The sequence below is a fragment of the Zeus faber genome (assembly GCF_960531495.2).
Source record: "Zeus faber genome assembly, chromosome: 5".
Taxonomy (NCBI): Eukaryota; Metazoa; Chordata; class Actinopteri; order Zeiformes; family Zeidae; genus Zeus; species Zeus faber.
Genome location: NC_137192.1, coordinates 30036949 through 30059491, shown reverse-complemented (window position 1 = coordinate 30059491; position 22543 = coordinate 30036949). Strand labels below are relative to the sequence as shown.

The window sequence follows — 22543 nt, the reverse complement described above, 5'->3', positions numbered from 1 at the left end:
GATGGCCCCGTGAAACGGGTGTTTTTCTCGGGAACGCGTCCTTCGCCCGCCGCGTCCGGAGGCTTCCCCGTGGACTCCGCTGCTGCTTCGGCTCCGTACTCGCGGAAACGTGAGGGCACGTGACGTCACGACGTCGCTGGTCCGTGGCAGCGCGCGCGCGCGTGTCCGCCGGACGAAACAAAACAAACGAGAAACGTCTCGCGCGGGAATGGAGTTGTTTCCGGTTCTGTTCCAGGTGATTTCAAGCTCCACGGCTGTTAAAACATGTCTTACATTTCTGTTTGTACGGGAAAAAATATTGTGAACACAAGGTTGGTTATATCATGTATTTAAAATACATTTATAATAGTATGTAAAACATTATTTGTTTTATATATGCTTTTTTCGCCTGACTGACTTTAAATCTTGACATTTCGTCTCTAATCTCTGTTGAAATGTTCTTGCCTTCGTTCTCGTGTTAAACTGATTTTAATATCGCTTTTTATATATATATATATATATATATATATATATATATATATATATATATATATATATATATATATATATATATATATATATATATATATATATATGAGTTGTAATTGAATCTCGCGAGATCACAGCCGTAGTTCGCGAGATTAAAATGAATTTCCTCCAACGCCCCAGTCTGGGCCGCGGAAGCTTAAAATATGTTTTCATGCGTTTGACAATAAGTTCAAACTGAAAAAGGCCACCCAGAGCGCCAACAAACCGAACAAACTTGAGTGCGAGATATTTAAAAAAAAAAAGAGGCCGCCGCCCTGTCCAGCAATAATATTGTGGGATGTGCGTCCGAGTCAGAAAGCGACGCTTTTGACTTTCTGAACTAGTTCTATTATATCTTCACTTTAAATGATACATTTGTTTTGGTGCCGCCTGGTGGCTGCTGGTTTAACTGCAACGGGTCTGTTCAAACGTCCTCCCACAAAAAAAAAAAAAAAACATAAACAAACGTATTTATTCAGACGTGATAATGACAATAAAACATGATTATTAGGTAGGAAAATGTATTTCTTCATCGTTTTGATCCCAGGATGCTAGTTTTGATGATACAGAGTATGATAGTTTTGATGATACAGTTTTGATGATACAGTGCGATACTCATCACCCCTGTTTGGCATTGTAAACACAGACAGGACAGACACCAAACGACACGTCATGGTTTCATCCCTCCGCACGGACTCAGTTGTGAAACACGTTGCAATGTTAAAAAGAAAGTGACACGTTTTTTCGAGGCTAAAATCACAAGTGAAAACAATGTTTACCATTATAAAGGTGTGTATTTAACTCAGGAAACAAAAACACAATACATATAGTTAGCGGAAATACAGTCGGGAGAAAGTAACGGACCAAGAAAAAAATAAATGTGTACATAACAAGTGTTATATATTAGCTTTTATTGTAATATTATTTTAACCCTGGATCAATGGGTCCGATACAGGAAAATCGACATAGTTAAGATAAGTGGTACTGATCATTTTTTAACTGATCACTCTTACAGTCTGTGCTCTGGTAACCCTCTGTGGGTCAAATGTTTTCAAATATATACAGTTAGATTTCTCTCATATTCTACAAAGACATAACATAACCCCATCCACCCCTTGAACATTTTAAATGCTCCAACACACACATTTCTGGAGGAGGATATGTGATGTTGCTCTGGAATGATGACACATGACATTACAAGGCTCTCTCCTCCATCGTGTCTATGGAGCAGAAATCCAGGCAAACTGCACCTGGGTCCACAGACACGACGGGAGGAGGGACGTCATGAACCCGGCCTCCAGAAAGTGGCAGCACAGCCCTGTCCTTCACATACCTCCGCGGGGTAACGAGACTTTATTGGCCACATCGTCCGCTACGGGGATTCGCTCGCGGCCATTGAGATAAGCACGTCACCAGCCTTCAATCGTCCAGTTCATTTTAGTCCAAAATGAAGCTCTCATTTTAGGAAGACCAAGTAAAAAGCCATTGTCATGCAGGACATCGCCACAGCGATGTGAAGCCGTGTCCCGATCACCGCCGCTGAAGGGAATAGAGAATAAGAAGTCAAAAAAGGTTCTAACAGGAAACTTGTAAACACAATGTACAGAACGGAGATATGCAGCGTGAGGCTCAGCTAAAGGCATACTTCAATTTTGGGGGGAGATTTGCAGTGCTTCCCAGCTGATAATCACTTGTTTTCAATTGTGTTGAAAACACACAGTTGCATTTTCCCCCATTTCAGGAGTTAGGCTAGTTGAGGATGCAGCCTTGCACTGAGCCAACACAGTTAGCATACAAACCCACGACTATCGAGCGAGTATCCCTTTACTGTAATCTATGTGAACCGAGTCTAGTTCCTGAGAAGAGCCTATGACGCAATATTATTATCAGCCATGAGTGGTTTGGAAGGAAATATGACCAAAAAATAAGTAAATTGATAAAATATATCAATGTTGTGTAAAATTCCCAATCTGTAGATTTTTGTGGACATCTTCCAATATCCTACTCTATTTGAGTCAGATACTAAGATGGCAGGTAACCAGTAGAGGTACACCACCAAGTTAAATGATATTGCTGCCTATCTTTGTTAAGAGGTTGAGGATAAAAGTGATATATGTTTCACCTACCTTTGTAAAAGACGCCCCATATCCCTTTCTTCTCAGAGAGCAGCCAGCTGTTGAGGCGAGGCACCTTTTTCAGGTACGCACATGTGCAGACAAAAAGGAGCCCGAATACAAGGATGCCGTCGAAGGAATACACTGTGGGGAAAAAGGAAGTAGTGTACGGCTGAGCGTCAATGAATATTTAAATAAATTACACAGGATACGTGACATAATATAAGATAAATCGCCTCTGGCTGGCCAAATCTGATCGTAGAAAACACTCAACCTTTTGTAATGTAATATAAATCTATACACATACAAACGCACACATTTTATTGTATATTCCTCAATTATTTATTACATTATTCCCCCATAGACACAAAGTACATGTACAGTTTCTATATATGTACGCAAACTTGCACTGTTTTCTACTTCATGATGTGAATTGTTGACACAGACGTTTATTGTTCTAAACAGCCAAAGACACGTTACTCTCAGAAATATTTCTAAAGGAGGAAAAACTGGGAACACGGACAGGAACATCTGCACATCAGGACATTTTAGTTTGTGTGTGTGGAGCACCATTCTGCCCAAACCCGTTCTGACACTACATTCCTCTGATCAGTCTCCTTAGTCGTCACACGGCATGCACTAAGCTACTGTACTAAATGAGAATTAGGAAATTTATATTAATAACTTAAGTCATATTAAAAATGTAAACAGTCATCCGCTGTGACGCAATACACATGTATTCATCCCGTAAAGAATATACATCTATATCTATAGCATAGATGAAAACACTAGCAACCATACGTCATAGCATTTCATTTAGCTTGTGCATGGATGACATTTAGCACATTTGACATATTTCTGTTTCGCTTCTTTTTTTTTTTTTAACCTAATTCTCTCTACAACAACGAAACTATTCACGGAGGCCCGCCGCCCTTTTGGAACAGCCGATCGGTGAATCGGTGCTCCACCGTGCGGAGGAGAGACGCCCTGGTCGCCAGCCCTCACGCTGACACGTCCGCAGCTAGCGGGAATGCTAACGCCGGGACTCGGGAAGTCCCACCCACGTTCGGCTCCGCTCGTCGCGCGGCCGGCCGGGGACCACCTACCGTTGGTCATGTTCGCGGGTGTGTGGCTGTGGGTCCCGTGTAAACCGTCCTCCTCGTCGGTCAACACTCCATGTCACCGGGGCGCGGACAGAATGTTTGTCGAACGCGCGGCCAGGCTCAATCGCGGATCCCCGACTAATGGATGGAGCCTCCGGTGTGGCGCCTAACCCCTTCCCCCCCCGCAACACGGAGCGGAAGGGGCCAGTTCCGGCATTCGACGTGACACTTATTTGATCAAGGCGGAGCGTTTTCACACGCCCACCGCCACCGTAACAGTACAAGGAGAAACCATTTTACAGCCGGATACATAAAGACAGCGTCAAATGTCGCTTTAAACAGCACAGATGCAGTTTAAACAGTATTCCTAGGTTCTATGTGTAGCGAGGACACATTGTTTATTATTAACTTTCTTCTTATTATTATTATTATTATTATTATTATGATTATTATTATGATTCTTCTTCTTCTTCTTCTTCTTCTTCTTCTTCTTCTTCTTATTATTATTATTAGGGGTCCAGCCTGCAGGACCGAGAAATAGCTATTATTATTATTATTATTATTATTATTATTATTATTATTATTATCATTATTATTGCTCTGACTTTTTTTTTTAACTTTGAATCTTTGTGTTTTTTCGGCCTAAAAGTATCTGAAACATGACAGCGGCAGTACACAGAGCCATGGTTGAGGTCCCGTTAGAACCGGGATGTTTCGGACGTCGTGACAAGAGAAACCTCATCAAACGCACACCGGGGAAGTTCACTTGTAACAGCAGCTCAAGAGTCAAAAGTAAAGGAAAAGAGTGATTGAGTGATAAAACGAGAAAAAAGAGTAAAATAAAGTTACAAAAAAGAAATAAAATAAAATAAAAAATATATACACCGGCTTTCACTCAAACCGATATCACCATGATGGATAACCCCACAGGGTAATTGCATACACGATTCTAATATACACGTGTGCAGGATAATGCTACAAATGTAAATATAAAGTATTGCACTGTTAAGTCTCATCAGAGAATATAATTGCACAGGATAATTGTGCAGTTAAAATAAATAAATATATATATATATATATATATATATATATATATATATAATTATTTTTAATAGAACGATTGATATATGATATAAATATACAAATTATGACAGACATATACATATAAAGATAATTGCACAGTATAAACATGAACAATGTGAATAATGTAAATAAACACCAGTTGTCCAGCTGTTCTGCTGCAGCCCCGCACAGCTGGGATGGAACGGCCCGGCCGTGCAGTTCTGGTTGTCACAGGCCACCATGTCGTCCTTGCACTCTGGTCCACGACACGCGCACCACACCCTCTCGGCTGTCGTCCTCTTTCCACACTTCTCCCGTGGTTCCGAGCTTTTTTTGGGTGAGAGCAGTTTCCAGTTTTTGAACCAGGGAGAGCCTGCCGGGCCACGGAGACCATGTTGTCCGGTGGTATTGTCACCAAACTCAATCAACCCACTTCCGGTGTCCAATTTGAATTGCGAATCCTGTTTGACGACTTAATGTGTTGGATACCGGACTTAGTTGAAATCACGTGGTGTACAGCTATACATTCAAAAGTGCACCTCGGTGACGTCGCAGACAAAACACATGCGGCATGACCCATAGGATCAATATCTACTAGACGCAGATTCGGTGCCACTTACTGTAAATGCCCCAGCTTTCCATTTAAATATTTTCCATTCTTCCGGGGTACCAGAAATCATATTTTCATCGTCATCGCGATATGAATGTGCGCGATAAACACACTGCAAAAGACTGAAAAAACATTTTACTTCAGTCCCAAAAGTTTAAAAACTTCATGAAATGTCTCTGGGGGACATGCAGTGTTAAGTCTGTTAGAATGGAACCGTGTTGCTGGGAACTTCCACTTGTGACATCATGAACCGATATAAGTCCAGTTTACGTCTCTAGGTGGTCATTAGCATTCGGAGAGTTGCGCTCACTTGACGGCATACAGGAGGAGCTGATGGGGGCGTTCAAAGTAAACTCGGAAAATTGTAACTCGTGATGTTTTTCATGTAAACTCTGAAAACTGTAAAACTTACCTGTAATTCCTACATAACACGACTAAACTGGACCTTGTGTATTGCTGCCTGCAGCTATATTTATAATTATTATTCTTTTCATTACTATTATTATTATTATTAATTATATATTTTTATCTGACACTTAATAGGAAACAGCCATTCAATGCTTTATATGCCTGGCGGCGGGTTCTGTCTTTCCTGCGCAAGAGTGTAAATATTGAGCATGTACAAGAAGTGAAAGGCAGCCCGGGGGGCTTGGAGAGTAATCTACTCAATATCGCTGATCTTATGGATTATCACTTTAAATGCATAGAATGCAAAGAAAAGTGTACCTACGTCTTGTCCTCATGGCATTGTGGGAGGTTTGGCAGCCCAGTGCCCTGTTTGCATACTACACTATTTCACCAGATGAATTGTGTCATCCTCCTACTTTTGCATACTATTTGATGCATACTGTGGTTTCATACCAAAAGAAAATCACACACTAATTTGGAGTACCAAATAGCATGCTGGTATACCATTTTGGATGCAGTTTGTATTTGTATTAGGATGTGGGATTCATGACAAATGCAAAGTCCCTTGATTCTGTACAAGCACCAGTCATTCCAGATGATAAATGCCAGTTGTTCCTAAACTGGAGGTGCATGCCTGGTCATGCTGATTACCCAGAGATACGCCCTGTCAACACCATCAGGAATGCAAAAAGGGTCTTGTGCAAAGGGTGAAAAGATCCATAAATAAATGAGAATCACTTAATCGTCTCACGTGGATGCTGAAGACCCACTGTCTGTCCATGGCAGACAGTGATTAGCCAAGGACTTCAACAACAGTGAATAGCAGGATGGGAGTTTGAATAATTGACTAATACTAGAATTTGGATATAAATTGAATGGGATATCTTTAAATTGTGTTCCAAATTCTGACCCACAAAGACATGTTTTGAGAGTAGAGCTGACTTGACCTCGACTTTTTTGCTTTCTTTTGTGATCCACAAATGATCCTGAGCTTGTGTATCATCTTGCCAATCTGTTTCTGAATCATCTTTGTCGTCTTCAGCATTATTGAAAAGACCGAAAGTGTCGGCAGATATTGAGTCCAGAGGAAAATTAAAATGGTTGACGTCAAGCATACATTAAAAAATTTAATAAATCATTGAGGCAGGCTGAACTGTTAAAACAAACAGCAAAAGGAAATAGAACTGGAATTACTAATGAAAACAGAGGGTCTGAGAGACTTTTTTTTTTTTTTTTTTTCCACAAACACAATAATAGTTAAGAAAACAAACATCTACACAACTTGCAGCCACTGCAAATATTCAACTGTCTCCCCTGATCAAAGCTGTTGCACACATTTCCAAGATGTGGGACATCGGTAGTTAAGAATGCATGACCAGTTCAAGCTAGGGCTGCACAATGTGGACAAAATAGACAATATGGACTAGTAACAGCCTCTATGTTATCCGATTGAGTGAGCCATCAAGGCCTCCGTACTGCCATACTCATGTTAAACCTGCTAACACTGGAATATTGAAAAGGCTTACTGATGGGGCCTACTGATGAGCATGTCAGAAGATGTTTCATCTGACATAAATGTAATAAACTCAAATTAAATGTAATAGTCACTGTCCAAGTGCTTATTTACTTAAAAATATATTGTGCTGCCCTAGTTTAAGTTGAAGAGTTTAGTATAAGGAAAATAAAATAGTTGAAATACCATTTATTGGAGACATAACAATGACATAAAAAAGTGACCGAGTGCCAGGATGGCTTTACCAGTTTCCTCAGTGGGGTTCTGTACCGTGACCTCACATGTAGTTACACTTCACAGGACTTCAAGTTTTGTTTTTTTTTAACCAGTACTCATAACGAATATTAGCTTATGATTGGAAAAGCTTTGTTTCAGTCTCGAGCTGAAGTGAGCGCCATCAGGGTCACATAGATATTAAATTAAAAATTGAATTCACCTCGACATTTGACTTCTCCTGAACTAGACTGTTGAGTACATTCTGAAACTGTCCAAAGTAATTCATTGTTTCTGTATCTTTCTCTACAAACCAAGTAGTGTTTATGCCTTAATTTTGCCTGGGTTGATGTAAATATCGAAGACTCCCTGCGTGATATCACATCCAGTTTCGGGGAGAAGGGCAGCAGAACATTTCTGCCTCGTTCTGATACACATTCACCGTGCACATGTATACACACCCTTAAGCCTACATAAAGGCTTTGCAATAAAAGCTAGTATTTAATCCGCATTCATATAATTTATCTCCTGAATAGCTGCACTGTTCATTGTTTTATCCAACCCTAAAACAAGTATGAGGTTTCCCGCAGGTCCACAATAAATTAACAATAAATAAAATACAAAAAATAGGCTAAAACAAATGTAGACATTATGGCATGATTGTAAGTGTTTGACTCCAATATGTAACACAATGCCCTTTACAATGTCATCTACAGTATTGGTTAAAAACTACCATTAGAGGTGAGGGTTAATCCTCCAATATGACAGACTTAAGAGAAGGTAAAGCACATGACCGTGGATCAAAACATCAAGGCAAGAGCAGTTTTAAATGTGGAAAAACACTGACACTGGCTTAGGGGATGCCGTCCTTTCTCTGACAGCATTGAGAGGGCGGCACACCCCAGTCATAAACGTAGGACAGCCGCAGTTTGACCTCCTCCTTGCAGAGGCGCCCTTCGCGCTGCAGAGTCTGGTGTTTCTCCAACATGTCCTCCAAGCTCTGCTTATGGGTCACCAAATACTTGTTGTGGCATCCGCGCGACTTGTACTCCGTGTCGAAGCGCGGGTCATGCATCCGCCGCAGGTCCACCGGTGCCAACCAGGCCCCGAGCGACACATCCTCGCTCTGCCACGTCTTGAGGAAGCCCGCGTTGAGGCGCACGTAGCGCACCAGGTCGGCCGAAAGGATGTACCCTCCGCCCAGCGCGTACGGGAGGTAGTAGTCACACAGCTCCCAGCCGCTTTCCCGCCACTTCCCGGCGGTTTTCACACGTCCCCTGCCTGAGAAAAAGCCCCAGTACAATCGCCTGGGCTCTTTTCCCTTGAGCTCGTCTTTCAGGAGGTCCAAGCGGGCGAATGTGTCATCATCAGCTTTCAGGACAAACTTAAATTCCACCTTTTGGTCCAGCCAGGAATACATGTGGATCAGCTTCAGCGTTAGGTTCTCATATGAGTCCCGTAAATCGGGCAACAAGAGCAAGTCCTTATGCCGCCCCTGCTCTGTGTTGAGGTTCTGTAGGTCCTCGTTGGAAAGCCCCTCGGTGCCCACCACAAACAGGGACAGGACGTCAGAGTCACGTTTGGCGAGCCAAGTGCTGCGGATTATACTCCTGCGCTCCGTGTATTTAGGGCCAGTTGTGATCAGAACAACCAGGAATGCAGACAGGTCTTTGGACACAGAGGTCTGGTCTGGATGCTCTTGGCGGGATTGGAGGACGTTGACATGGGGCGCCAGGCCAGGGGGATCCGGGTGACTCTGTTTTAGGGTTTCCGATGTACATTTGGCCAAGAAGAGCAGGATTATGGCAAAGACACACACGCCACCGATGACCAGGGCCGTCTTGTGGCGACACAACACGCGTATTAAGTTCATGGTGCTGAGCCTTTGATGAACAAATGATTGTGGTCCTGACAGTATCCTTTCACAAAATCACAATTGCAGCATATGTTCAATGATAGGCATTATACAGTGCCGTTCAGCAATCCCACCCTATTAATAACACGTTAACGGTAGTTAATATATAATATGACGCACAAGAATCAAAGTAAATCAATGATGCGACGCGTGCATTTGCTTTCGCTACGCAGGTAGGTTGGTAGAAGGGAGAGTAATTCCAAATGTTTAACAGAACATCCAGTGCCTCGGTCCAGCTGCAGCTCACCTGCTCAGTACGCTTGGTGTCAGAGCCAGTGACGTACACAGTCCAGGCCAGCTAGCTAGCTACCTTAGCCCACGTAAACTACCGACTTCAGGTTTTTCCCGCTGCGAAAGCTCGCTGGGTTGAGAGCCGGTGCACACATCGTCGCCATGATGATCCCAGGGCGAAAGAGCGTCTTAGAGGTCGCGTTCACGGGGCTGCGCACACAAAGCAGGTTGAGGCATCACCCGAGTGGAGCGGCGCCGCCACAGCTGTGACGTCCGGGAGGGTTGAGCGGGGTGAGGAAGCGGAAGTGACGTATTTCACACGCGGAAACAAATTATATTTGTAATATTTGATTATTTTGGACGTTCAAAGTGAGTTAAAAACTGGAGATTTCGTTCTGCCTGGAACATTTTTTATTTTTATTTATTTTTTACATTTTTTAACTAAAATGAGATTCATCCAAGATCAACGCGTTGCCTCGCGTCGTCATGGCAACACCTTTTACCTTGAGGGGTATAGCGAAATCAATGTTTTGGGAAAGTCCAGTAAAATATACAGAATATATATATATATATATATATATATATATATATATATTATATAGTTATTATATATATATTATATATATATACTTACATACTTATATTTATATAAAGAAGTAAATATATATCTATATATATTATTTTAAATATATTTATTTACTTGTTTATTATATATATATAGTTATATAAATTTAAATATTTCTTATATATATTAATAAGAAAAAAAAGTATACTCTATATATATAATTGTATATATTATATATATATATATATAAATAAATAAATATATATATACAGTGTATAAATTAAATATATATGTTTTCTTATATATTTCTTTCTCTTGTATGTATGTCCTTGGAGGATTCTATTGTTCCTTATTATGAGTCTCCCTACTTTGTTGTGCACAGCCTTTGGGGTTGTCCGTTATCATTTGACTTATGATGCATGTGCCAAATAAAAGTTGGTTGAACGATGGGAATCATTTGATGTGGAAGTTCAAGAAGGAGCTTGAGGTGACGTGAACATTTTGTATGGACGAACGTCTTGTTGTTCTCATTTACCATGACACATTCACTAGGACTTTGTTTGAAATGCAGTGACGTGCACAGCACCAGGAAAAACATGGTCCAACACCGACAACAGACACGTGAAATAGATCAAGAGTCGGAGCGTAAACGGATCCACCCGTAAACCACGGCCAGCGCCATCCCATAATAAGGACGAGACGGATCTGTGACGTCAGCTGCCCGCGGTCACTCTGCGCACGCGCAGCTCACAGTTCCACTCCGCTGTCCTCGGTGCGGCGCTCGTTAGTTCCAGCTCCGCGGCTGGTTCGGAACGATCTGGAGGACGACGCGACACGATATGACACGATATGATATCGTATGATCTTTTCATTTTCGTTTTCATTTTCAAACTTCGCACCGAAGGGACAACGGACCCTGTCATGTGAGACTAGGGCACCACGATCCCGCGTCGCCTGCTCCGACCCCTCGCATCGCTAGCTCCCCGTTAGCCTCGCTCGTCGACTGTTGAGGAGGAAGGTGGCTAGCGATGCTAATCAGGATGTCCAGCCCACGGCGGCGGGCGTGCGCGGCGCTGCTGCTCGTCACCTTGGTGGTTTTGGGCGATCGGCTGGTGGACGGTGCGTCTGAGCACGACCCCTACAAAGTGCTCGGTGTCAGCCGGAGCGCCAGTCAGACGGAGATCAAGAAGGCGTACAAACATCTGGCCAGGGAATGGTGAGTGAGCGGTGGGCACCTTGTCTCCAGGCCACGATTTTGGGTAACCCTGCGATAAACCAGGCGCCGTGCATTGAATATTAACCATGCATTAACAACCCAACCCGGTCATCATTGTATGGTACCTTCTAATCTAATTGTGCCATTTCCAAATCTGCAACCCTGCAGGTGCAGAGCAATGACTTACCCCTAACGAATCTGTTTGCAGGCACCCAGACAAGAACAAGGACCCTGGTGCAGAGGACATGTTCATCAAGATTACAAAATCATATGAGGTTGGTGATCTTCCATCAAACAAAGACGAAAGCCACAGCACAGAATTCTTTATACTAGCGGCGAGGGCCGGGCCATATATCGAAATAGTACCAATTGTGTACCATCTTGACACAAGACTAAATACCTCTAGGATTTTGGTCGTTTTAATATTGTGATATAGTTTAATGTTGTCATTAAAGGGGACCTGTTTTTTTCGGTGCTTGTGCACACACATTTGTGTCTCTGATGGGCCTACGAACACACAAACTGTGAAATAAGATGACCCAGTTTATTGTGAGCTGTCTATTTCATAAAATGTCATAAAACATCACATTCAGACTTGCAGCCCTTATCTAGGTCATTAAGGGTCTAAGTAGAATTAGGAGTATGAGTAACTCCACCCACGGCTGGAGAATAACAAGTGCCGCAGGGAACTGCTCCGTTCGTTTCACAGACCACCACAAATCTTTTAAAAGAAAGGAATTAATACCAACTGTCTGCGAAGAAACTGCAGACGATGGAAGTTTAAGTATTTAAAAAATAATTCTGCTGTTTCTTTCTTTCTAAAAAAAAAAGGATGTGGTAGATAGACTGTAGGCGCGATCTGCTGTGTGTTTCTCCAATGAAACCAATAAAAGTTGTGTTTTTATTGTAGATGTATGTGTTTATTCATTTTATTTATGTGTTTTAGTTAGTTTAGTTATGTTTACATGAAACAAAAAATCCTCACGTCAGAGTACCGGTGCGGACGTGAGGTGGTGTCTGGTGGCACGGCAACGAAAGTTGGAACAAACTTTTGAATGAGGCCTTGCAGGGCTAATATGAGTGAAGATTCAGTAACTGGATTGCTTATTTCTCACTTCAAATTTGTTCAGAAACAGATTTTGGTGGTCTGATGAGGTGAAATCAGTGAACCTTTACGGACTAAATAAAACGGAACAGGCCTCGGGAGGGTGGCTCGTTCCACTTAAACTAAGCGTCAGGAACACAACTGATTCAGAGGCATGTTAGAATCACTGAAAACTGACTGGGGCGCTGGAGTGCTTAAGTGTGGTATCATGCGGTTGAAAAACGCCAAGCTAACAGACCTTGGGACTACCGACACTAATTTGTTTTTGTGAAACGCAGCATCACTTCCTACCGGCATGAATAACCGTTTTCCGTGTTTCCATGGAACGCAGCATCACTTGCTGCTCAATTTGGATCAAACTTGGAATCCGGCGTGTTTGGACTGCCCCAAATACAAATTTTATTCAATCATGTCCGGGTTCCTGCTTCCTGCCTATCAGGCTGGACCCCTAATAATCAATATTGAGGTATTGATAAAATATATGTTGTGATATTTGATTTTGACAATATTGCCCAGCCCTACTAGTATGAAGGATATTCTTTATAAACCCAGTAATATTTGTCTTATTCCTGCTGCAATTCTCCAGCGCATACACTAATTCCTCCTCATCCTCCTTTTATTAAATTAACCTTCTCATGCTTCCACTGTCTTTTCCTCACACAGATTCTGTCCAATGAGGAGCGAAGGGCAAACTTTGACCGTTACGGCCAGATGGAGGAGAGCCACCAGTCATTTGGCCATTCGCAGCAACGGGACTTCCGCGGCTTCCATAACAGCTTTTACTTCGATGAATCCTTCTTCCACTTTCCCAGGCAAGGAGAGGCTAAAATGGTTTCAGAATCTTCTAAACCTTCTTTGTTCACCAGTTTCTTATTTTTTTTCCAGTTTGTCCTTAATAGGCGACGCTAGATCAAGATCCTTACACAGACCCTGATGCTTACCTCCTATAAATGCATAAAAAAAAAACTTAATGCAAAAAGTTGTGATGTAATTTTATTTTACCCCCCTCTTCCAGATCTAGGGACTTCGCTGACAGCAAATACCTGCTGCACCATGCGCAGTTCAACAGCGACGTGCTGCCGGACAGCCACAGGAAGCCATATCTAATCAAAGTGACCTCCGATTGGTGCTTTGCATGTATCCACATCGAGCCAGTGTGGAGGGAGACCGTCCAGCAACTTGAACCTCTGGGTAAGGCTGCTGCTGTTATTGATGTTCTCCCATCTTGACCGCCATTAGGTAGCGTTGGCTTTTCTAAAGCATCGACACACAAGGTTCATTCTGAGGCCATTTAGACAACTGTTTTGTGAGACTATTCTATTTAATTACTCGTGATGTAGTCCTTTTGTCCATTTAGACACAATTGGCACCTTTGGAATTAATAGTGTGTGCCCGTTCAAAACGTAAGACTTTCTAAGACATGTTAATGGCAGAGTTTAACAAAACGTCAATGATTCAGTCCGGTGATCCGTTGATTTCGGATGGAGGTAGAGCGTTGTTTTGAGTATTCATATGCATAGTTTGAAGCCCACCATCAGCAACAGCCTGTGTTGCCACAGTGTGTGTATGTAATTGCACACGGCTGCCAAGCAATGTGCGAGTTGCTCGTAAGTGGCTTGGTGTGGCGAGGCGAAGCTCTCCACATCGCACTTCAACTATGCACCCGTCCTCAGGGACCCAGCCACGGGCTCACTCCATAAAAGGCTTTGATGGAGCTGACATTGACTCGGAACAATATCCCAGTGTTTCAGAGGTACATTAGTGACAGCTGGGATATATTTGGAAACCCATTTTTATAGTTTTTTTTTTTTTTTTTTTTTTTTTTTTTAACCAGACCAAAAAAAAAAGAAAAGCCAAGCCATCTGCAGTAGATTAACTAGAGGACAATCTCCCTCTCCCCCCTCCCATCCCTCCCTGTCTGTTCTGATAGCGTGTCCGAAATGAAAGTATGATGCAGAAATTTAGTGTGCATAATTTATATACTGAACTCATGCACAGTGATAAGCAAGTGGTTGGTATAAAAGATGGACTTACCAAAGTCTGTTGCCGCATGTGTTATATTTAGTATCACAGATGGTAGAACCACTGTGTACAGGGGAAATAACACAATGGTGTGTGTTGGCTCATAGTCCATGTTATCTCCTCCAAAAAGTCCTTCATTGGTCAGAATATCACACCATTTCAATAGGAAACACGCCAACTCAAATGAGGACAGTTAAACGTGGAATTTACTTACTCCATTATAAAGCTTTGACATGATTAACGCGATTGGCTGTGGTTTGAGCGTCTTTAGCGGACGCGCCCTCAGCATTTGAGAATGGAGGGAACTGCCTTATTTTATATACTTGGCGATTTATTTTCTTACCATTCAAATTTTGCTGGGTAGTTAAGAACACATTTCTGTGTGGTGTGACCTCAAAGGTCAACTTTTTTTTTTTAATCCACCTGACCTCTCTTTCATGCTTAAACAAGATCATCTTGTCTTTACTGTATTTTACAATACGTGGTTTGGCTGCAAATTTGGACCCTGTGCCAGGTGTGGGCATCGGCATTGTGGACATGGGCTACGAGCGCCGGCTGGCCAACCAGCTGGGGGCCCATCGCACGCCCTCCATCATTGGTCTGGTGAACGGCAGAATCACCTTCTTCCACCAGGCCGTAGTGGTGGAGCACCTGCGGCAGTTCATCGAAGACCTGCTGCCCCAGAGGCTGGTGGAAAAGGTAGCTGGACCTGGTCCAAATGCTGTGCCGTCGCTCCCCCATCACGGACATTGGCTCGGCGCATTTCCTGAAGAATGAATACACTGTGAAATAAGGGGCCTCCCTGTGTCTCCCCAGATCAACGACAGGAACTACCTGCCGTTCTTGAGTGGCTGGCATGTGGAGAACAAGCCCAGTGTACTTTTGTTTGACCAAGTACCCATAGCTCCCCTCCTGTACAAAGTGAGAGACTTGTTTTTACACACACATTTACAAAGCTTTCATAGAGGTCTCCTCGTACTGCTGCGCTTTTCTTTTGCGCCGCCCAACTCCCCTCTCCCTGCCCCCTTCAGTTGACAGCGTTCGCCTTCAAGGACTACGTGCGCTTCGGCTACGTGGAGCAGGGCGAGACGTACAACACACGCCTCCTGCGGCAGTTCAACATCAACACCTACGCCCCCACCTTGCTGCTCTTCAAGGAGAACATGGACAGGGCCGCTGACATCATCCAGGTAGAACCCAAAAACCTCCAGTACACAGCTGCACCCTTCAGCGCATGTTTTGTTCGATTGTTTTTAACTCCCCCCCGTCCCATCCAGGCCCGAGGGATGAAGCGGCAGATCATGGACGAGTTTGTCTCAAACAACAAGTTCCTGCAGGTGCCGCGGCTCGTCAACCAGCAACTGTTCGACGAACTTTGTCCCGTCAAGCAGTTTCACCGCCGCAGGAAGTAAGAAGTCCGCCCCCTCCTCCCCTCCCACACTCACTCACTCACACTCACACACACACACACACACACACACACACACACACACACACACACACACACACACACACACACACACACACACACACACACACAGACAAGCACGTGAAGATACCTCTGACCGGTTTAGTGACACTGAGACATCTGGGCCGGGAGGACGCAGGTTGCAGTGAGGATGAAAGCTGGGACTGTTTCTAAGTCCTGCGAGCGCCGTAAGACGAAATACGGCGGTGATTTGGTTGCTTTCTGATGTGTTTTACACCGAAACTGGAAAGTTTTGAAAAGCAGTTTACAGCCAAGGAGCACAGATTTGATTTTCACGATCCTGGAATCGATTAAGATTGTTATTCTTTTTTTTCCCTGGGGGTGATGTGATAACGATGAACTGATCTGTCCCCAGGTACTGTGTGCTGCTGATCACGGGTGAGGAGCAAGCCTTTGCCCCCAGCAACAAGGCCTTCCTGGACTTCGCCACGAGCAACTCCAAGGACGTGTTGCGCTTTGCCTACGTCTACCAGCGCCAGCAGCAGCCTCTCTGCCAGGCCTTGCTCCAGAGCCAGGCCACGCCCTCACCTCAGGTCAGTGACGCATGCACATACACATGCATGTATATCAATATGTGGCTGTGGGCACAGGCACCCCCCAACACACTGAGAATACACACATCTGTAGTCTGTCTTAAACCACCGTCAGGCGGTGTGACATCTGACCTTTCTGAATTCAACCACATTCACGTTCTGCTTTTTGTTGTGTTGTAGCCTTGGGGGGGAAGGAACAGCAGGATGTAGCACTTGTCTGTTTTTGTTTTTTGTTTGTTTTTTTAAGTGACATTGATCCAACAAAAGCGATGCAAAAATACAAAACCACAAGCTCTTTTGGAACTTAAGACAGAGCAGCTGCATTCTTGATGCAATATCTGTTGCCTTTTCATTTAAATTGTGTTTATTTTTGAGTGTTAATATTTTTGAGTGTGCCCTTAACAGCACTATATTTGTCTTAAGACAATATGACACAGTTAAGCTCTTGTGTAGAAAATATTGATGACTCTGGGATCAGTGAACGCCCTGGAATACCATTGGAAAAATATACAAGTTCCTTGAAATTCAATCACAATATTGCGGGCGGCCTTTTTTAACGCGCGCACAAATGCTGGGCAGGTGGTGGTCCTTGAGCGGCGGAACCAGGCCGGCAAGGTCCTGTACCGCTCGGTGCTGGGCGGCTGGAACGGGAGTGAGGAGGACAAGCACCGCCTCCACGAGCAGCTGGAGCTTCTGCAGAGAGACCCCTCGTACCTCAGCTCCGACGCCACGCTGCCGGAGCTCAACAACGAGATGGCGCCGGTAGGGAATGCTGGACGGCATGGCACACAATCACAGTCAGCATGCCGTGTTCTCACCTTTTTGATCACGTTGATCACTTTTTTGAACGTTTTATTTTTTATTTTTTATCTTTTATTCTACTTCCAGATGTTTCTTATTCAGTGGATGTATGCCGCTTATGATTTCTTCCTTCAAATTTATGACGACCTTCTCTACTCAAACTGGTAAGATGACATGCACGACCAATTAGTCAGGACCAGATGGAAAAGTCTGGAGAACGCATGTGTCTCATGCAACCTTTGGTCAAATCTTGGTAGATATAATGTAGACTGAGTTGACTACACATCCTTACCTTGATAGAAATGCATAGCTTATCAGAAATGCTTTATTTCACTGTTATCTTATGCTCTAAATGAAGTGCAGAGTTTGGGGGGGGGGGGGGGTAATCAGTCCATCGATGGAAAGATTGTTTTTAAATAAGCTGTGAATGTGTCTTCCAGGCGAGAGATGATGCCCATCCTGTCTCTGATCTTCTCCGCTCTCTTCATTCTCTTCGGCACCGTCATCATCCAGGCCTTCAGGTGAGAGAGAGCGAGAGACCCCCCACCCCTTGAATGCAGACCAACCAGACAAAGTCACAGTCAGGAATTCCATTTCAAGTCATTCTGTTACGTATCACACTCACCATCGTGGCTGATGATTGTTTTTTTCGGTTCCTTTCCAGTGAGTCGGGTGAGGACAAGCCCCAGAAGCCGAAGCCGAGGGAGCCGCCGAAAACCAAGGAAGAGGTGTCGAGTAGATCCAGTACTTCCAGGTAACAGTAACGGCGTTTCCTGTGTTGTTCTTTGTTCAGTTTTGTAAACGCGTAAGGGGTGCAGTGGGCTCACGGTTCGGTGTGTGTCACGGTTCTGGGGCCACGTGACGGTCCGGTTTCGGTATCTTTATATTGAGGAATTTTCAGGGTTTTTTATTTTTATTTTTTTTTGTTTGTTATAATTAAAGTTAAAAGGTGCAGGAAGTGTTTTTATAGTAGTCTGTGACCAATAACTAGTGTAATGTTCTGTGTGTATGACTGTGGGGGGAGACGGGGGTTTAAGTTCATTGGTGGGTTGTTTTAACTTGCATAAGTTCATCTGAGGAGAGAGAGTGGATAATTGAAATATACATTTTCGTTAATATTTATTTATTGATATATAATATTTTAAAATGTTTCACAATTAAACAGTAAATAATACCAGTACCATAGTTAGTTATTTTTATGTAGAACAGGTATAAGCAGTATTTTTCCCACATAAATAATAATAGTAAAATCGAGCTCACAGTCAGACCAGTGCGTGTGTGACTTCTCTTTGTGAACCTGACGTGACAATGGGTGCGCTCCTTTTCAGCCAGGGCACCTCCCGTCGAGGGAGGAGCTTAGGCTATCTCTTACACGGAGGGGGAACCATTTGCTGGTGGCAGGAGATGGCAACTTAAACAAACACCACCACATTAAACTGTAAAACTTGACAAAGAAAGAACAGCTCATCACCCGGCGAGACTCGGTCCCTTCCTTCCTACAAAAGAACCAGATGGTTCATGAGCGACCCGACACAACTTGGTGCGAGGGGAGAAGTTCGTAACAAAGACGCACCCGTCCATCCCAGGGGGTTTATTTTCTGACTGGAAACCTTGATTAATTGCACTCGAAAACATTTGCAAAAAAAATTCTACGTCAATTTATCTCGTGTTCCTATGGAAAAGGCTGCGCAGCTGCATACCTCTCGCAAAAACAGAGAAATGCCGTGCGCCTGACGTGGCCGGTGGAGCTCAACAGTGGATTTAATGGAAAGCGACTTAACTGCACGGCGCACGCCGCACCCTGCCTGTACGCTGCACCAATGCGTCCGGTGGACTTCCACAGTGATACCGTCACACCGCGGTTCACGTGTGCGTATTGAACCGTAGGGGGCGTACTGAACGGTTCCATAATATTCCGTGTACCGTTGCGTCCCTCGTTTGCAGACTGCATATTGTGGACATAAAGCAAAACACTATAAAGGCATCTCCTCATGACCTCTTCTGAGTTGATGGATCAGTGCCACTCTCTTTTCATATTGTTATTTCTTCGTAAAGGCCCAAGATGTAATGGATGATGACGTAAAAGCTTCCCATAATGCGATTAAGTCAAATGTAATAAAGATGAAACATGATATTAACCCAATAACATGATAACATCCTGAGCCTGTAATGCAAAAGCATTTTTTCCCCATAGTGTCATGACCATATAGTGTCTGTAAAGTACGGTACAGGCCTGGTGAACGTTTTCTGGCCAGATGGCGTTAGAACAGTAATGTAACTCACTGCGGTGTCACAGTGTTTTGTTCCACATGTCGGACTGTGGTGCACCTCGTGCCACCTTGATATCATTTGTGTAACGTTGTATTTTGTATTTTGAGACATTTCTTGTCAGAGCTGAACATTTTGGAGATATATATATATATATATATATATATATATATATATATATATATATATATATTATTCTTAAATATAATTAGGTGCTCACCTTACCTACTGTGCAGGAGGTGAAATCTATATCCAAGGTAAATAACTGCTGTGGCTGCTGTGATTGTTTCTCCCAGGAATGTTACTTCAGAAGCAAATGCATCTCTCTTAGTTTTCCTCTATTAAGTTGGAGGCATTTCAGACTGATGCTCAGCCGCTCTGCTTCATATCATTGCTTTATTCAGCAAAAATGTTTCTGTCAGGCCTGCAATGTAGAAGGACACAGTAACCCTGGTTATTAAGTTCAACGGTCAAAGAGTGATTGGATTTATTACGCGCTTGGATTTTCAGCACATCATTGGCTGTATTATATTGGATTTCATTACATTATGGGAGGTTTTTACATCGTGGTTAATTATTCAGTTGTGCGCCTTTGCATTGCTTGACCACCCCTATAACTCTACCCCCCCCAACTGTGACTTGTGTTTGTTCACATCAATTATACGTTCATGCAGCCGTCCTCCTAAGAAGGATTTTGTGGAGGTGACGGAGCTGACCGACATCACCTACATCAGCAACCTGGTCAAACTGAGGCCCGGCCACATGAACGTGGTGTTGGTCCTCACGGACGCTTCCAAGAACGCCTTACTCAGGAAGTTTGCCAAGGAGGTCTTCTCCTTCTCTGGGTGAGGCTGCTTGTCAACGGCGTGAACTAAGCTCGCCTACCATCATCCCCCCCCCCCCCCCCCCCCCCGTTCCCGCAGGGTTGTATTTGTTGGTTTCACGGTGGTTCTTGCTCCCCACCTACAGGACCCAGACGCTCCACTTCTCTTTCCTGAACGCCGATAAGCACCGCCACTGGATGCCCTCGCTCCTGGCCTCCACGCCGGACTCCTCTCAGAGCTTGGGCCTCTCGGACGACGACGACGACGACGCCGAGTCCTCCGACTTCACCGGCTACGTCCTGGCCCTCAATGGACACAAAAAATACTTCTGCCTCTTCCGGCCCGTTTACACCGGGGACGAATCCGGCGACCCCGCCTCCTCTCAAGTCCTGTCCTCGTTCCGGCGGAAGTCCCGCTCCCGGTCCCGCTCCCACTCCCGGTCCAGGTCCCGCTCCGGAGAGGACGGTGCCGGCTCCAAGCGGGGCTCCGCCCGGGCCACCAGCCTCGAGGTCCACCACAAGCTGGATCGGCTGGGACTGTGGATGGAGAGGCTGATGGAGGGAACCCTGAGCAGGCTGCGGGTCCCGGCCTGGCCGTCCCTGGCGGCGCCCGGCTGCAACACCTCCGCAGACAGCTGAGTGAGACGCCAATCCACGTAGCCCTTTTTACAAGGGAGCTGTCCCAATTCTGGTTTTGCTTCCTCCTTATGTTCCTCACTAAGAGATTGGTCGTGCGGCTTAACGTCATCGACGCAGCTTTGAACGCGGTGTGTCTCGCACCCAGATTTTGAACATGAAAGGATTTAATTTATTCACAGCCCTCGCAGTAAAGTGTATTGAAGATTGAGGCAAAGCAGAAGTTGCGGACATGTAACGTCTTCCTTTAACGGAGGTGGTTTATCTAAGGCACGCATAACATGGAACTAATAAGTTAATTTAGGGTCATTAGGGTGTTCCGCTCCGATCTTGACATAGGCTTTCATAGGGGGCTGATTAATAATACTTTAAGCTTGAGAAATTGGAACCATTGCACTGATTCTATGTCTATTTTTTTATTTGAATTTTTTTTTTTTTATTAACTTTAAGAACCGTATTTAATCTAAATTGGTCACGGAACCCAACTTGAATCTCCATTGTAAACCTGACACACCTGCATTGCAAGAATAAAGGCATCTCAATTCAGTCAGAAGAAATTAAGAAATAATGGCCTGGGCTTTTTTTTTTGTTGTTGTTTTTTGTTTTTTTTTAAACTGTTACACAAATGCATTGGATTCTGCATGACCGAAGAGGGCTTTCGCTCATGTTTTGTTGAGATTCTCAGGTCCAGTTGACATGTCATGTCACTTTTTTTTGGGGGGGGGGAGGGAAAGGTTATCTACTGTCACCATCTGGAAGTCGATGAGGTTAAAGGTTGCGATATATTATGTTCAGAAATTTTAAAGTCTGCCTTTACAGCTTCTTGGTCTCTGACGTTTTTGTGTCTTGTCACCTTGGTGTTTTTGTCAAAGCTTGTTCTCGAATGTCCAAATCGAAAAAATAAATGACCCATTCTCCCATTTTCTGTGCCCATAAAGAGCTGAAGGCCTATATGGCAGTCGACCTGGCGCCGCCTCAGAACAGCCAGAAGGTTTAGCGCCGCAGTGGTTGCTGCCACTTTCAGGTTTTTACGTGTTTATCAAATGCCTCTTATGATTTTGCTTCTTTCTCTTTGCTACTCACCAAATAACGTTATAGTTGCGTTACGTCATCTCTACTTGTCTGTCGAATGTGGTTTAAATGTTTGTCCTCGTGTGAGACTCAAACAGTTTATTTGCAGTAATTTGCAGTTTATTTATGAAATGATGAAATAATGCTGATACCGTTCAATCTTTCTTATTTATGTAATTTTATCCATGTGCGTATCAAAACTAATAAAGTTTTTTTTTTTTAAACGAGGCTATGAATCTGCTCATAAAATAAATAGAAATACTCAATAATTGAATACATTATGGAACATTTATCAATATGTGCAGCTTGAATAGAATAGAAGAATATTGAACATAAAT

The 22543-nt window shown here is 43.8% G+C and overlaps 3 protein-coding genes across 3 annotated transcripts; 1 reads left to right on the top strand and 2 right to left on the bottom strand.

The window, feature by feature from the left end:
- Nucleotides 1-965: 965 nt before the first annotated feature.
- On the bottom strand, nucleotides 966-3861 carry tmem167b (transmembrane protein 167B). The gene is made up of 3 exons (XM_080000344.1): nucleotides 3728-3861; nucleotides 2634-2765; nucleotides 966-2046 (listed from the first exon to the last, which is right to left on the bottom strand). Exons 1-3 carry the CDS (start codon nucleotides 3735-3737, stop codon nucleotides 1964-1966), a joined length of 225 nt encoding a protein of 74 aa, XP_079856470.1. The 5' UTR covers nucleotides 3738-3861; the 3' UTR covers nucleotides 966-1963.
- A 3133-nt stretch (nucleotides 3862-6994) lies between these two features.
- On the bottom strand, nucleotides 6995-9908 carry b3galt6 (UDP-Gal:betaGal beta 1,3-galactosyltransferase polypeptide 6). The gene has a single exon (XM_080001458.1). It carries the CDS (start codon nucleotides 9401-9403, stop codon nucleotides 8384-8386), a length of 1020 nt encoding a protein of 339 aa, XP_079857584.1. The 5' UTR covers nucleotides 9404-9908; the 3' UTR covers nucleotides 6995-8383.
- A 1097-nt stretch (nucleotides 9909-11005) lies between these two features.
- On the top strand, nucleotides 11006-22433 carry dnajc16l (DnaJ (Hsp40) homolog, subfamily C, member 16 like). Its single transcript, XM_079999971.1, has 16 exons — nucleotides 11006-11457; nucleotides 11666-11732; nucleotides 13226-13374; nucleotides 13578-13753; nucleotides 15099-15283; nucleotides 15401-15505; nucleotides 15616-15774; nucleotides 15862-15992; nucleotides 16429-16606; nucleotides 17186-17368; nucleotides 17495-17571; nucleotides 17848-17928; nucleotides 18072-18161; nucleotides 20350-20520; nucleotides 20645-21137; nucleotides 22073-22433. The coding sequence occupies exons 1-15, from the start codon at nucleotides 11270-11272 to the stop codon at nucleotides 21135-21137; spliced, it is 2433 nt and encodes an 810-aa protein (XP_079856097.1). The 5' UTR covers nucleotides 11006-11269; the 3' UTR covers nucleotides 22073-22433.
- The last annotated feature ends 110 nt before the right edge of the window (nucleotides 22434-22543 follow it).

Coding starts and splice junctions, on each gene's coding strand:
- tmem167b (XM_080000344.1), bottom strand. Junction 2,047..2,633: donor ATGGGGCGTCTTTTACAAAG/GTAGGTGAAACA, acceptor TATTCCCTTCAG/CGGCGGTGATCGGGACACGG.
- b3galt6 (XM_080001458.1), bottom strand. CDS start 9,403: ATGAACTTAATACGCGTGTTGTGTCGCCACAAGACGGCCCTGGTCATC.
- dnajc16l (XM_079999971.1), top strand. CDS start 11,270: ATGCTAATCAGGATGTCCAGCCCACGGCGGCGGGCGTGCGCGGCGCTG. Junction 13,375..13,577: donor TCCTTCTTCCACTTTCCCAG/GCAAGGAGAGGC, acceptor CCCCTCTTCCAG/ATCTAGGGACTTCGCTGACA. Junction 16,607..17,185: donor AGGCCACGCCCTCACCTCAG/GTCAGTGACGCA, acceptor AATGCTGGGCAG/GTGGTGGTCCTTGAGCGGCG.